Raw genomic sequence first — 17169 nt, 5'->3', positions numbered from 1 at the left:
AGAACAAAGTCGAAACACTCCTCCCGGTGTTATCTCTGTTGCCGCTCGACACTAGTCTGGCTAACGCGACTTCAAAACTCTGCGAGCATTTGGTCTGGTAAAGATATTGAGCCCAACCGTTTCCCAAAGCGTGTGGTTGACCCGCCTCCCTGAAATGCCTCAGTTTGCTACTGGTCGAAGCCAGAAAAGGCTGTGACGAAGCTTAAACCAATCACATCACTCTTTCCTCTGACGTATGTGACGCGACGGGGCTAACTGGTAGATTAAACCATAGACATCCTATTATTAAACTCTTACCGAAGCCGGTCGGGAGCAAGGCGAAAACGTCCTTCCTTTCAATAAATACCTCCAGGGCTGCTCTTTGCTCCGTTTTCAATGAGAACTTCCCGTTGAATGCTTTCAATACAGCATTCGTGAATGAAGCGCTTCCGGCATAGATTCTGTAAACAATCTATGGCTTCCGGTCGCAGTTCTACTACGTCAGTGCCTTGAACACGCCTCTACCCAGGGCCGTTGGAGATGCTCAAAGTTGATTGGCTCCCGATTTTTCAGGAGCTTGGAAAAGCTGTAGATAGCTTGCCTTGCCAGACTAAGTTCGCAACAGGTCCTCGTGTTGCGTCACACTTAGGATGGGCAGGCCCAGGCTAGCTCGACACTGCATTGGCGGACTTTTGGAACTGAACGATGAGCAAATGGCATCGTTTTTTCTTTTTTATTCTGGAAGCCCCTGTTAATCTTGCTTCTAAATTAATTTCATCGAAACGGGATGATTCAAAATGTTCAGTGCATAAGTAGGTCACCGCAGGCAGATTGTTTTGAGGTCTTGGAATGGCATGAATCCATTTCTTGCGAATAGTCAGACGATTCTGACCAGGTGAACGGTGAAGGTATCTTCGCGTCCTCCTTTTTAGTATCATGCTGCACAATGAGGCATGCTAATTCCAACATGTTAACAACTAGCATGTTAACAGTTAGCATACTAACATATTAACAGCATACTAACATGCTAAAAGCTAGCATGTTAACGCTAACATGTTAAACATGTTAACACATTATCTATTAGCATGTTATCTATTAACATGTTAATGCTAACATGTTAATAGATCTCATCTCATTATCTCTAGCCGCTTTATCCTGTTCTACAGGGTCGCAGGCAAGCTGGAGCCTATCCCAGCTGACTACGGGCGAAAGGCGGGGTACACCCTAGACAAGTCGCCAGGTCATCACAGGGCTGACACATAGACACAGACAACCATTCACACTCACATTCACACCTACGGTCAATTTAGAGTCACCAGTTAACCTAACCTGCATGTCTTTGGACTGTGGGGGAAACCGGAGCACCCGGAGGAAACCCATGCGGACACGGGGAGAACATGCAAACTCCACACAGAAAGGCCCTCGCCGGCCCCGGGGCTCGAACCCAGGACCTTCTTGCTGTGAGGCGACAGCGCTAACCGCTACACCACCGTGCCGCCCTTAATAGATAACATGCTAATAGATAATGTGTTAACAGCTAGCATTCTAACATGCTAATGATTAGCATGTTATTTGTTAAAATTCTAACATTTTAAGGCTAATATGCTGACTGCTATCATGCTGACTGCTATCATACTAACAGCTAATGGCTAGTATGTTAACTTTTAGCATGCTAACACGTGGAGGGTGACATGCTAACAGCTAACATGCTCAGGCGAACTCGCTAACAGCAAACATGTGAACTCTGCATGCTACCATGCTAATCCTAACATGTTAACAGCTCTCATGATAACATGCTAATGGTGAACATGCTAACAGCTCGTGAGCTAACAGCAGGCATGATATCGTAATGGGTAACATGCTAACAGCTAGCATGGTAACACGTGAATGCTTATATGCTAATTGCTATCGTGTGTGCGTGGAAGTATTCCTAATAAAGTGGCCATTGAGTTGAAGTTGATTTGCTGTCAAAGTCTGAAATGAGCAGATCCTTGCCAAATGCATCACCACCTATGGGGGAAGGGAGGAATGACTCAGTCAAGCTTCCATTGATTAGCGGCAAAATGGAGAAAAAATGGACGGATGAAAGGCAAGACGAGTGCAGGTCAGAACCGATATCATGTGTGTGATGGGTGATTTGGCCTGAGGTTCCGTATGAAGTTTGGTGGATGTGTGGTGAAGTGTTACTGAGCAAAACTCCATTCATTTGAATGGGGCCAAAAATCAATGGAAGCCTATGGAGGTAAAAAGAGATGTGTGAAAACCAAGGAAAAGACGAGTGCAGGTCTCAGATGAGGGGATGGATCTGTGCGGGGACTTGGCCTGAAGCATCAAGTGAAGTTTCTTGAAGTTTGGTCACTTGGTTAAAAAAATTGATAGAGTGAAAGTTTTTCTCCTGAAACACCATTAATTTTCAGTGGGGCCAAAAATCAATGCAAGCCTATGGAGGAAAAAGGGATGATCAAAAAGAAAGAAAAAATATGACTGTGGGTCAGAACCGATTGCATGTATGTGTCGGGGGAGTTGGCCTGAAGTATCACATGAGGTTTGGTGCATCTGCGAGGGAGCGTGTCCAAGTAAGACGATTCGATTCATGAGCCCTATTCATTCTCTATGGGAAAAAAACAAAAGAAAAATGACAAGAACAAGAGAACGGGCGCGTTGATCCAAAAGCCGTATACAAGCACACTACACCACTTCGGGCCAGACATCTCAGAGTTGGAACGGTGTCTCTTTTTCGAACGCCCTAGGAGGAGTAGTGGATCCAAAAAACGTGTCGGAATAAGGCAGAATAAGTAAACGTAAGAAGAGCAATAGGCAAGCACACTAATTAATTTTTCTAGAACACTGTTTGGTCTCTGAAAATGAATGTTTGACTGTTGAAATCTACGAATACTGTTACCGAACACGAGTTTAAGAGTAAATCCGCTGGGGGCCCGCTTGAATCAAATTCACCAAACATGGCCTCTGGTACTGTGACCAAAAAACACGATCTTGCCTTGATGCCTGGTGCTTGCCTAGATATTTGAGCAAAGGCTTCTTCCTGGCACGTCTCCCATGTATGTCAAATTTGTGCAGTCTCTGTCTAATGGTAAAGGCATGCACCTTTCGACATCAACCTGCAAGACCTACCTGCAGATACTGTGTTGAAATTCTGGGATTTTTCCGAGACGACTTTTCGCATCTAACCTTCTACTCCTCAGGTTAAATTCTCTGGAGCGGCTTGGCCTGGACAACTTGGCAGTCGTTTTAAACCTTCTCCATTTGGACAGTGGAATGATTGATTGATTTCCAGTATTTGAACCCCTTCCCAAGACTCCAAGGCATCTCCAAGCTTCTTTCTGAAAGCCTCAGAGTGTTCTTTTGATCTAGGCACGGTGATGCTACACACTAGAGTCCTGCACTCCCGCGGGACCCGACGCAAAGCAGTGCGGCGCGGGACAAATTTTGAAAGCTCATTGCGGGCGCGGGCGGGAGGGGGAGTGCACAATGCGGGCGCGGGCGGGAGAGGTGATAAGCTGCAGTCCCGCTAACTAAAAACGTGTTTAAAATAAAATTTATAAATTATTAATTTGTCTATCGTATATAATTTGTGCTGGATATTTTATTTGGCCTTAATAAAAACATTTTAAGATGCCTACATTTGCAGATGTGGTCTAATCTCGCGTACGTTTCCGATTCCTTTCCGCTCTTCCGTGTTTGAGATCTCCGATCGTGGCAGAAGAGCAGAGCTCCTCTAGTGAAGCTCACAGTGCTTCAGAAGTAAGTGCTGCTTTAAAAAGAGGTACATTTACCGTTAAAAAGTCAAGAGTATTAGTCCTAAGTATTAAAAAGTATTAAAAAGTATTAACTAGTATTAAAAAGGACTGTGTATCGCACATATTGTTCAATTTAAAGCTAGAAATAGACAGTGTATAATCTGAGGAGCTGGTTGTGGTTGCGCAGCACTTCATATGAGAGGAGAATGAAATCGCGGTTGGAATCATAACACCACAGACTCGGAAGTGGGAGTGCGAGTGTGCAAAGCGAGAGCTGTCAATCAAAGCGAGAGCTGTCAATCATGAGCGCATGCAGCGCTCAACTTGGAATGTGTCAGCAGAATGTCAGAGTCTAAACAATAAACTTACAATAAATGAAGGATCGGTCAGTGGAGAGCTCAGCTAAGCTCAGCATGTTTAATTCCCCAAGCCAATGACAAGAACTTTCGTGAGAAATAACGCGAACGTCTGCATCATGCGGGATTTGCAGGCGGGAGCGGGACAAAATATGGCAGGCGCGAGCGGGACTGAAAATCATAATTCTTGGCGGGAGCGGGATTGCACAATGCAGGAGCGGGACTGAAAATTCTGTCCCGCGCAGACCTCTACTACACACTTCAATAACAAGACCAGATATCAGAGTTTTACATAAAATGGTATCCTAATCATTAGCACTGGCTCATGTACAACTGATTATAATGTGAATTAGGAATGTACGTTGAGGTGCGCTTACTTTTTTCCACATTGAAAAAAAATATTGCATTTGTTTTTCAGTTGTATAAAGGATGACAAGACCGGTCACTTGTTAAATTATATCACCTTTATCAAGGCATGTTGAAAGTCTCAACTTTTCATGGGGTGTACTTACTTTACATGACTGTATTCCATGCTGATATTTTATAATATCCTTTGAAAGCTAAAAGGCAGTTAACCTCTTAGACTCTTCCTGTATCCTGAGCAAGATTTGTGTGTTGTAATTTGTCAAGATTAAAAAAAAAAAAATCAATCTCCGTCCAAACTAGGGCTTCTGTTTTGTGCTTCATGATGCCAGATCTAATGATGTATCTCAAAAATGAGGTTTTGCTCATTCTGGAGTGGTTTTACATCATTAACACGAGTGTTCCTGTCCAGTCCCAGAGTCCCGTTTTGATCACGACTCCGAGGAGAGCGTTGAGGAAGATGAGGGCGAGGAAGTAGAGGCAGGAGACGTGACCCCTCAGTCTCGTTCTCAGTCAGCCACACCAGAGGAAAATTACGTCCCGGATTCGCCGCCAGTCTCCCCCGTCGAGCTGAAAAAAGAGCTGCCCAAATATCTGCCTGCTTTACAGGTATGCAATCGGGCTGTCACCAGGGAGCACTCAAAATCCAGGAATTTTGGAAGAGCGATGATGCAACCAAATTAAATTGCAGGTTATTTATTTTTTTTACATGATTAAGTCTGCTGCCCGATATACATCCATCAGTGGGTTTCTAAATTGAAATGATTGACTCTTTGAAAAGTGGCTAAGCTCCAGTTGGTTCACCAAAACCGGTTACTGCCTTTGTTTTCTGTCGCGTTAGGGTTCTGCACTCCATATGAAACTCCTCGCCTGAAATTTCACTCCCATTATGGACCAGTTGGACACAAGATATATTTCTGTAGAAATATTAATAACCGCCATAGCCCTGTTCATTCTCTAATGTGTGATGTTGCTAGTTTTTAGTATTTCACCATTTTATTTTACGTAGATAGGTATTTTTTTTTTTAAATAGCACATTTAGTGGGGGATGTTGTTAGACATGATTGTAATGTCCTGGAAAAATGATAAACACCAACACCAGTCTCATCCTTTGGCAAGAGAAAGAAAGTTTATTGCATAAACGGACAAGTGATGAGGGTTCGGCACACCCCTCATACCATCCCTTTGTTCTCAAATGTATACGGTGGTGCTTGAAAGTTTGTGAACCCTTTAGAATTTTCTGTATCTCTGCATAAATATGACCTAAAACAACATCAGATTTTCACACAAGTCCTAAAAGTAGATAAAGAGAACCCAGTTAAACAAATGAGACAAAAATATTATACTTGGTCATTTATTTATTGAGGAAAATGATCTAAATTACATATCTGTGAGTGGCAAAAGTATGTGAACCTTTGCTTTCAGTATCTGGTGTGACCCCCTTGTGCAGCAATAACTGCAACTAAACGTTTCCGGTAACTGTTGATCAGTCCTGCACACCGGCTTGGAGGAATTTTAGCCCATTCTTCCATACAGAACAGCTTCAACTCTGGGATGTTGATGGGTTTCCTCACATGAACTGCTCGCTTCAGGTCCTTCCACAACATTTCGATTGGATTAAGGTCAGGACTTTGACTTGGCCATTCCAAAACATTAACTTTATTCTTCTTAAACCATTTTTTGGTAGAACGACTTGTGTGCTTAGGGTCGCTGTCTTGCTGCATGACCCACCTTCTCTTGAGATTCAGTTCATAGAGAGATGTCCTGATATTTTCCTTTAGAATTCGCTGGTATAATTCAGAATTCATTGTTCCATTGATGGATGGCAAGCCATCCTGGTAAAGATGCAGCAAAACAGGCCCAAACCATGATACTACCACCACCATGTTTCACAGATGGGATAAGGTTCTTATGCTGGAATGCAGTGTTTTCCTTTCTCCAAACATAACGCTTTTCATTTAAACCAAAAAGTTCTATTTTGGTCTCATCCGTCCACAAAACATTTTTCCAGTAGCCTTCTGGCTTGTCCACGTGATCTTTAGCAAACTGCAGACGAGCAGCAATGTTCTTTTTGCAGAGCAGTGGCTTTCTCCTTACAACCCTGCCATGCACACCATTGTTGTTCAGTGTTCTCCTGATGGTGGACTCATGAACATTAACATAAGCCAATGTGAGAGAGGCCTTCAGTTGCTTAGAAGTTACCCTGGGGTCCTTTGTGACCTTGCCGACTATTACAGTCTTGGAGTGATCTTTGTTGGTCGCCCACTCCTGGGGAGGGTAACAATGGTCTTGAATTTCCTCCATTTGTACACAATCTGTCTGACTGTGGATTGGTGGAGTCCAAACTCTTTAGAGATGGTTTTGTAACCTTTTCCAGCCTGATGAGCATCAACAACGCTTTCTCTGAGGTCTTCAGAAATCTCCTTTGTTTGTGCCATGATACACTTCCACAAACGTGTTGTGAAGATCAGACTTTGATAGATCCCTGTTCTTTAAATAAAACAGGGTGCCCACTCACACCTGATTGTCATCCCATTGATTGAAAACACCTGACTCTAATTTCACCCTAGAGGTTCACATACTTTTGCCACTCACAGATATGTAATATTGGATCATTTTCCTCAATAAATAAATGACCAAGTGTAATAATATTTTTGTCTCATTTGTTTAACTGGGTTCTCTTTATCTACTTTAGGACTTGTGTGAAAATCTGATGATGTTTTAGGTCATATTAATGCAGAAATATAAAAAAAATTCTAAAGGGTTCACAAACTTTCAAGCACCACTGTATGTACTCTTTACTAGATAAAAAGGAGACATTACATCTATTGCATTACATCATTGCAATTGCATGCCCTGATCCCGCGCCAGGAGCGTGATCAGCTCTAAAGCTGATTTGGATCTTGTCTAATTGCTGTCTTGTACGCACATCTGCTACGCACATAAGGAGCACCAGAAGATAAACATGTGTCGGTGCAAAATGTTCTGAGCCGTGAGTCCTTGAAGAGACGACACTTGGTGAAAAGGAAAATTACTAAAATTTACTCTACAGTAAGGAGCCAAAAATTGAATAATTATAACTTGGTAAGTCGAGCACACTTCACATCAGAGGTGGACAGTAACGAAGTACATTTACTTGGGTACAGTACTTAAGTACACTTTTGAGTATCTGTACTTGAGTATTTTTTTTTTTTTTTTAATTTTTGGAAACTTATGACTTCTCTACATTTGAAATACAAATATCGTACTTTTCACTCCACTACATTTCTGTCAAGGTCCTCGTTACTATGAAGTGGCTTTGAAAGTGGATGTTCTTTTCTTTTCTAAAACATGATTGGTTTTTTCGCAGGTGACACTTAGACAGCCGATCAGTAATCACTAGGGTCGCATCCATAGACTGAATAAAATCAAGTTAAGTGATTTTCTCAGCAGCGTTATTTGAACACGATCAGTTGATGGCAGAATGGAAGGAGGCGGTTCTTCTGGGGAATGCACGCACCCATGGCCATACCTAGAACCCATGTTTCAGTTTTCTGAAAGGATTAAAGAGTCGTTTCATTTTAAATGTTTGCCTAAAACAAACCACATCACGGCCTCCAAAAACTCGCCATCCGACCTGCGGAAGCATATTAGGGTATGTAAATGTTTTATTCCAAGAGAACGCTTGCAATAAAGTTTTATGTAGTTTTCGAGCTAGCGATAACGTTGCAATAGCTATGCAGTCTGGTTAGTCAAATAACTTTCTATGGATTTTCCCGCCAAGTTGCCGTTGCCTTGTCCACGGCTAAAGTTAACAACATTTTTTGTTTTTTTTCTATGTTGACATGTTGGTCTATACCTGAATGCACCAAAGACAAAGTATATGCATTTAAATCCATCCACCGATGCAAAGTTGATTTCATCAGACGGTTCAAAAATTGACTGTGTTGATGATTTCAAGTACCTTGGTAGCTATTCTGAAACTGAGCATGATATGAATGTTAGAATTGCGCTAGCTTGGAGTGCCCTGCATTCATTACAGAAAGTTTGGAAGTCTCCAATCAAGAAGAAAACCAAAACAAAAGTCTTCAAAGCATGTATAGAGTAGGGGTGTGCAAAAATATCGATACGGCGATATATCACGATACTTTGTCTTCTGATTCAATATCGATACTCAAAATTTGAATATCGATATTTTTTCAAATAATAAATCATGTTTCAGACGGGCTGTAAATCCAGTACGACTTCCGCACCTCCGCTCCGCGAGGTGTCGCTGTGCCGCTCCCTCACTGCAAGGCACTCTTCGTCTTTTTTGCCCGGCGGTCGCAGTGAGGAAAAAAACCAAGCAAGCATGGCTGTTAACGTAAACCTAGAGACGCCGCCGAACTTTAAGGCAGATGTTTGGAGGCACTTTGGATTCCAAAAGAAAGGAGAAAAAACAGTGAGCCAGTGTTCTGTAAAGTTATCCTACCTCTTGGATTTGTCCTACCAAGCCTACTGCGCATGCGCGAAATCCAGGAGGGTAGGAAAATTCAACAGTAGTTTTGTCCTAACGATCAGCTGGGCTGATAGAAAATCGGTGAGTATTTCACGCATTTGCCGATTTTTATGTTCTGCGCATGCGCAGTAGGAGACTAAGATGCTCACTGCACTTTTCAATGTGTTTCAGACAGTGTGTTGTTCCTGCAAAATAAGCACAAGTTAAATGTTCTCCGGTATATGTTCTCAAGTTTACAAAGAGCAAACTGATATTAGTGTTAGCACTGAAATGTATGTGCAGTCTGCAGTGCAAGTTTTAAGTTTTCATAAAACAATTTGATTCTGCTTGTTAAGCAGCACTGATGTGTCCATGCTTACAGAAAAGTTGATAATCCTAGCACAGAAATGGGAATTTTCTGTATGTTGTAGTGAAGCAACTCTTGGTTTTGCCAGCAGTGGAATAGAGACAAATATATGTCTGGCAAGAGTGTGTAGTTATGTATGTGAAATGTAATTTTACAGTGGTCAATAAATTCTGATTTTCTTCAGTGACACAGATATCGTGATGTGGTTGAAATTTCTTGCAATATATCGATTATCGCAGAATCGCTGTACCGTGATATTATCGTTATCGTGGGCAAAATATCGCCATAGTATCGTATCGTGAGGTATTTGGTGATACCCAGCCCTAGTATAGAGTCAATACTTCTATACGGCTCTGAGTCGTGGACGCTAAATGCAGCACGACGAAAGCGTCTCGATGGCACATTTACTAGAATGCTACGATTTGCTTACAACATCTCGTGGAAAAGCCATCCCACGAACAAGTCACTGTATGGTCCCTTGCCTCTTGTATCCGTGGTTGTGAGTCGGAGACGACTAGCACTTGCGGGACGTGTTACTCGTCACGATGAACCTGTCGGGAGACTTTTACTCTGGTCTCCGGATGCTAAGAGGCGAATTGGTCGTCCATGCGTCACCTTGAAATCCATCATTGAAGATGAAACTGGTTCGAAGGGAACTGAATTGCTGTCTGCTATGGCTAACCGCGATCTATGGAATTCAAACTTTGTCGTCGTTTCACCAGCGCCTACTGGCATTGAATGAATCAAGTCAAAGTTAACACATAGCTAGTTAACTTGGACACTGTTAGTTAGCATGTAAAACAGTGTTACGCTAACATGAATAACGTCAACTTATCTGAAGTCCTTTCAGAAATATGTTTTAGCATAATCTTGCCAAATAAACAATGTAGAAATCTATCTTTTCTAGTAGCATTAGCTACCCAATATGATTTCAAGTTTGAAAAGAGTTTGCTAGCATGTCAGGTGGAGTTTCACTGACTAGCTAGCTTAACGTTAAACCACCATGATGGCACAGCATGCGTTCATTTTGTGAATTCACATTTCTGTCTTTGGTAATGTTAATATTGTAGATTATGTGACCTTGCATAATTACTATAGCTACTATGCATTTTTTTACCAGTAGCCAAAGAGAAAAACTAGCTAGCATCTTAGTGATGTTTCTGACACTGCCATGCTGCTTTGTGGGGATGGGTAAGAGTGTTAAAAATAAAATTTAAAAAATGAAAACGACAGTGGATCTTTTTTGTCAATTCAGTTGTTTCATTTTGTAACATTCGACCAGACGTTTATTCTACAGGTTCTACAAGTTAGTCAGTAAATCCAGTCGGCTGCTTCAGAGGCATGAGGTTTTGTAAGCGTTGTGGCAATAATACAATAATGCGTTGACAGAAAATGTACTTTTAATACTTAAGTATTTTTAAAAGCAAGTACTTCAGTACTTAAATAAAAATTTGACTGGACAACTTTCACTTGTATTGGAGTAACATTTGTCCAGTGGGATCTGAACTTTCACTTCAGTAATGAAGTTGGGTACTTTGTCCATCTCTGCTTCACGTAAGGATATGAGCAGAGCCTATTTGAGTAAGATTTATTTGAAAGCCCCCATTTCATGATTGACAGGTTTATTCACGCTCTGGATCGTAGACGGACACACAAGTAGCAGGGCACTGGTGAAAGGAGCAGAGGGTGACGATCATGCTTCATGTCGTTGACCTGAACCTTAAAATTATTGTTCCTGAAAATAGGAGACTTACTGTATGTGGAAGGAAACTTGTAAAATTACGTTACAGGCGTTTAGCAGACGCTCTTATCCAGAGCGACGTACAGTATACCCTAGCGCAGCCTGGGGAGCAGTTGGGGGGGTTGGGTGCCTTGCTCAAGGGCACTCCAGTCTTACTCTGCTGGTCCAGGGAATTGAACCGGTGACCTTTTGGCCCCAAAGCTGCTCCTCTAACCATGAGGCCATGGCTAGTTATTTCTGAGCATTGAAAGTAGAAATTATTTGTGAAACTCACTCACATTTTTGGCATATGGCAGCATGGTGATGCACTGGGTAGCACTGCTTCTTCACAGCTCTGATTCAGTCCTCTGTTGCCCCTTTTCCACCAAATCAGTTCCAGGGCTGGTTCGGGGCCAGTGCTTAGTTTGGAACCGGGATTTCTGTTTCCACTGACAAAGAACTGGCTCTGGGGCCAGAAAAACCGGTTCCAGGCTAGCACCAACTCTCTGCTGGGCCAGAGGAAAGAACCGCTTACGTCAGAGGGGGGGGTGGAGTTGTTAAGACCAACAACAATAACAAGACTGCGAAAGATCGCCATTTTTAAGCGACGAGAAGCAGCAGCTGTACAAACGCGAAGTCATCCAGTTGTTGTTGTTGCCGCGTTGTTTTTGCTTCAATATTCGCGCCAAGGTTTATGTGAACGTAGCGACGTAACTGACGTATACAGCGACGTAACTGACGTGGCTTCCCTTAGCACCATGAGCTATGGAAAAGCAAACTGGTTCTCAGCTGGCTCGCAAGTTGAACGAGTTGTGAACCAGCACCAGCACTGGCCCCGAACCAGCCCTGGAACTGATTTGGTGGAAAAGGGGAATGTGTAGTGTATGTATAGTGTGTATGAGGAGTTAGGTTCCAAAACACCATAAGCGCCATTTAAAAAAAAAAAAAAAAATCAAGTTCCAGCCAAAAGAAGTTTGGAATTTGATCACTATTCTTAAGTTCCAAAATCACTTTTATGCAAAACGTGGTATCTGCCACGTTTCTCTGCATTGTATATCCCCTTTCTTTCCAAAAAGCAACAAACACCACTACTGATTTTCTGCAAAACATGTCATCTCCACTCGACCAATCACAGCACACCATTCAAATATGGAAACCGTAATAGCAGCTTCCACTGACTGACTGTCAACATCCTGGAGAATCCCTGTCTTTTCGTGAGATTTTGAACAAAATATCTGAATAATTTTGATGTGTGTGTATGTGTGGAGGGACTTTATCTTCATGTTTTACATTATTATTCCAGTAGAGAATGTGGTCCAGTGTTTGTTTTCCACTTTGAGTGCACCTGATTCCTCCTGGGATCTAGATAGATCACTTTATATTCTATCCACATTCACTGGTTATGAGCAATCGTGTGCTCTGATTGGCTACTCGTACTACTAGGCTATCTGCTCATATGCTGTGAGTAGAGAAAAACAAAATGGCGGCGCGTGTTGCTGAACCAACCGAGGATGAGATAAAAGTATTTGATGGTAAGAACGTATCTCTTTTTTTTTTTTTTCTTCTTGTTCATGAATTGTTATAGCGTTTTTCACAAATTGTGACTGTCATTTCGCCAGTTTGTTTACATTCTGGGTGGAAATGATTTTGTCAGACGTTTTGTATCAAGTTTTTATTTCTCGATTTTTGCAAAAAATGAAAATGCTCCGTTTTTCAAAATCCAGTGAATGTGGATAGAAGAAAACAGTTATAAATAAAACAGTATGCATTGGGGCTTGTAGACAAGATGAATGTAATTTGGGAAAATCTGTGGTCCAGTATAAGAGATGGTCCGAGTTCAGAGGCTGTCATATGTGTAGATCAACTTTACTTCCTGTACGGTGGTGTAGTGGTTAGCGCTGTCGCCTCACAGCAAGAAGGTCCGGGTTCGAGCCCCGTGGCTGGCGAGGGTCTTTCTGTGCGGAGTTTGCATGTTCTCCCCGTGTCCGCGTGGGTTTCCTCCGGGTGCTCCGGTTTCCCCCACAGTCCAAAGACATGCAGGTTAGGTTAACTGGTGACTCTAAATTGACCGTAGGTGTGAATGTGAGTGTGAATGGTTGTCGGTGTCTATGTGTCAGCCCTGTGATGACCTGGCGACTTGTCCAGGGTGTACCCCGCCTTTCGCCCGTAGTCAGCTGGGATAGGCTCCAGCTTGCCTGCGACCCTGTAGAACAGGATAAAGCGGCTAGAGATGATGAGATATGAGAAATACATTTTTTTAAAATCGTTTTTATTGATGTAATGGATTTATCACATTTTTGGGGGGATTTTTTTGAAATAAAATTTTAAGAATCAGAATCTAGATTTGCATTTTTAATGTTATTATAACCTCATAGTGTGTCATTAGTTTTAAACAGAAAATAGTGGTTTTCATGTGACCAATTTTTTCATTAAAAAATATTTTTCTCACGTTTATAACAGTGGATTTATTGTGTTTTGGAACCAAACTCTTTACTTACACACACACACATACATACATACACACATATTAAAAAAAAAAAAAAATCTCCTTCTCACCCCCGGCGGGGGGGTGGTATCCATGTCATCCTCAAGCTCGGGTCCTCTACCAGAGGCCTGGGAGTTTGAGGGTTCTGCGCAGTATCTTCGATGTTCCTAGGACTGCGCTCTTCTGGACTGAGGCTTCAGATGTTGTTCCTGGGATTTGCTGGAGCCACTCTCCCAGTTTGGGGGTTACTGCCCCAAGTGCCCCCACTACCACGGGGACCACGCAACCCTTGACCTTCCACATCCGTTCCAGCTGCTCTTTCAACCCTTGATACTTCTCAAGTTTCTCATGTTCCTTCTTCCTGATGTTGGCGTCAGCTGGGATCGCCACATCTATCACCACCACCCTCTTCTGCTCTTTGTCCACCACCACTATGTCCGGTTGGTTAGCCAGGATCTGTTTGTCAGTCTGGAAGCTGAAGTCCCACAGAACCTTGGCCCTGTTGTTCTCAGCCACCTTCTGTGGTATGGCCCATTGGGACTTGGGTACTTCTATTCCATACTGGTTGCAGATGTTCCTGTATACTATCCCAGCCACTTGGTTGTGCCTCTCCATGTACGCTGATCCAGCTAGCATCTTACACCCTGCTACTATGTGCTGGACTGTTTCAGGGGCTTCTTTGCACAGTCTGCATCTTGGGTCTGATCTCCTCTGGTAGATCCTGGCCTCTATGGCTCTTGTGCTTATGGCCTGTTCTTGTGCTGCCATGATTAGTGCCTCTGTGCTGTCTGTCAGTCCTGCATTATCCAGCCACTGGTAGGATTTCTTGATATCAGCCACTTCCTCTATCTGACGGTGGTACATGCCATGTAGGGGTTTGTCTCTCCAGGTTGTCTGTTCCTCCTCTGCACTGTCATCAGGGTTCTGCTGCCTGAGACATTCACTTAGCAGTTCATCCTTTGGGGCCATCTTTCTGATGTATTCATATATATTTTATATATATAATAAAACATAGGTTCTGAAATTAGAATGGCATGTTTGTTGAAAAATAACTCACAGGAATTATTCAATTATATGCCATGTTAGATAATAACATCTGTTATATTGATTATAAAGAAGTCTTCCTTTTTAAATGAATACTTTCCTTTGTATAATATTTTATTGGATACCAGCTGCTTTAATAAGAAACAGTATTCGCTAACTGGGATGTAAACATTGTTCTTGTTTCTGGTTGTAATCTGTTGCTTTGAGGCAAAGAAGAGATTTGATATTTAACAAAAGCAAACGAGTGCCTCCATGTACTTGAAGCGTGAAGAAAAGACGGTTACAATCAAACAGAAATCGATTATTTGTTTAATACTCTTGTACTACCGAATGTGTCATATGGGCTTGCCGCGTACGGGGCTGCTGAAGCCGAACGAACAGCAGTTCAGTGTTTTTAGATCGATGGAAGAAATGGAGGCACATCTCAAATAGTACAGACGTTCATAAACTCCTAGAAAAGCAAAATAAAAAAAAACGTGTGCTAAAGTTACAAGCTTAGAAAGTCATCTGTTATATAATGTGATGCCTAAGGTGTGTAAAAAAAAAAAAAGCGCCAGATACCAGCTCAGAAGAAAGTCAATCATGAAACCTAAAATAAACGCACAGCGTTTTAAGTTTTGTAAACCACCTAATTTTAAATCCAGTTTAGCTTAATTAATTAGAAGTCATATGTAATATTATATTTTAAGTGTTTATTATTTACAATTATCTGTATCTCATGTATTATTATGATTTTATATTTGAAACTTTTAGCTTTATATTACTCTAATCTTCTTTAATCTTTTTGCCCTTTAGTTTTGATGCATTGTAACGTGATTTTTATCTTATGCAATAAAGACCTATTACTTCATTATAATTGGACAGCTGACCGAGGTTGAGGTCAGGCTTTTAAATCGGGGTTTGATAAGCGCTAGTTTAAAGGATTTCGATACATAGCCAATGCTAAGGGAAGATTTCATTATTTTTAGAAGAGGTTTAAAGTGCATATCACGGGTAAATTCAGGAGCAAGATCAATGTAATTCTCCTGTTTTATATTAAACTTTGGTCAAATATCCGTCACATTTTTGAATTTTGTGCAATTTTTTTACCTTCCGCAATACCAGAAAAATTCAGGTGAAATCAAGCCATTTGAGGCGAATTGGTCCGCCTCTGAAAAAACTTGGCATTTGGATTTCCCGGCAAACATTGATTTTCGTGACGTCGCGTGCGGGACGCCTCCCTCTGAATCCTACGTCAGCGCTGGTTTGTTTATGAGAAAACGACCTGGTGGTTTTCTGCAAATTTCTTCAACGTTATCACGTAATTATTAAAATGGTTAACAGATGTATCATAGGAAGGTGTAGCAACACCAATCTTGATGGGATTAGTACTCATCGTTCCCCAAAAGACCGGACAATGAGAGAGAAATGGGAGCGCTTGGTCTACACAGGCTGTGCACTGAAACTGCACAAAGCTCGTGCTTCCGCAGATAACGTCACAAATCTGGCTCCAGACTCCCTTGGGATTTTTCCAGACGCGTTTTATTTTATTTTTTTCTGCTGTAGACAGATGGCCTTGTGCAAAATTATCCTTCTGGATGAGTGTGTAACTTTCAGATAAAAAAAACCCCCGAAATTGGTCCAGAATATGCACTTTAAGCACTGAGCCACCAGTACCGTTTTGTTTCAGTCCAGTATACACAAAATATGTATGAATGTTTTGTACGTATTCAGTTCAAGCATTATTTAAATGGGAGCTTGGCCCTTGGGGAATTTTCTACTTGAGGTTCTCAACATCCAACACAACACCAACATGCACATGACTGCTGCGTCTCGAATTGTTTTCAGGGCTGCCGTAGCGTGGAGGAATTCCAGTGTCTGAACCGTATAGAAGAAGGCACATATGGGGTGGTATACAGAGCCAAGGACAAGAAAACGGATGAAATTGTTGCTCTTAAAAGGCTGAAGATGGAGAAAGAGAAAGAGGGTTTCCCAATCACCTCCCTCCGAGAGATCAACACCATCCTGAAGGCTCAACACCCCAACATCGTCACTGTCAGGGTGAGTTGTTTAGACCTTAAGGTTTTTCCTGACCCCTGTTAGATAATGAATAAAATCACAGTTGGTTTTGTGTTTGATATTAGGAAGGGTTACTCACTCTATTGTTTTTGTTATTATTATTATTATTATTATTTTGTATCCATGTGTATTGCAGGAAATAGTTGTGGGCAGTAATATTGATAAGATCTACATAGTGATGAATTATGTAGAACATGACCTCAAGAGTCTCATGGAAACCATGAAACAGCCCTTCCTACCAGGTAAGGTAGTTCCTTCATTCTCATATATACACACACACACACAGTGGTGTTTGAAAGTTTGTGAACCCTTTAGAATTTTCTGTATTTCTGCATAAATATGACCGAAAACAACATCAGATTCTCACACAAGTCCTAAAAGTACAACCCCGATTCCAAAAAAGTTGGGACAAAGTACAAATTGTAAATAAAAACGGAATGCAATGATGTGGAAGTTTCAAAATTCCATATTTTATTCAGAATAGAACATAGATGACATATCAAATGTTTAAACCGAGAAAATGTATCATTTAAAGAGAAAAATTAGGTGATTTTAAATTTCATGACACCAACACATCTCAAAA

General features: G+C 41.7%; 1 protein-coding gene across 8 annotated transcripts in view; it reads left to right on the top strand.

Moving 5' to 3' along the window:
* cdk11b (cyclin dependent kinase 11B) overlaps positions 1-17169 on the top strand; it is an 86455-nt gene that overhangs the window by 47851 nt on the left and 21435 nt on the right. For 6 of the 8 annotated variants that reach the window (XM_060931608.1, XM_060931610.1, XM_060931609.1 and 3 more), the window contains 3 exons: positions 4869-5065; positions 16356-16568; positions 16723-16828. In XM_060931608.1, coding sequence (XP_060787591.1) covers positions 4869-5065; positions 16356-16568; positions 16723-16828 — 516 coding nt within the window. The remainder of the gene's footprint in view (positions 1-4868; positions 5066-16355; positions 16569-16722; positions 16829-17169) is intronic. The other 2 variants (XM_060931614.1, XM_060931615.1) reach the window with 1 other exon arrangement.

The sequence above is a fragment of the Neoarius graeffei genome, chromosome 10, assembly GCF_027579695.1.
Source record: "Neoarius graeffei isolate fNeoGra1 chromosome 10, fNeoGra1.pri, whole genome shotgun sequence".
Classification (NCBI taxonomy): Eukaryota; Metazoa; Chordata; class Actinopteri; order Siluriformes; family Ariidae; genus Neoarius; species Neoarius graeffei.
Note: the sequence above shows the minus strand (reverse complement) of the source record. Positions and strands in the feature narration are given on the sequence as shown.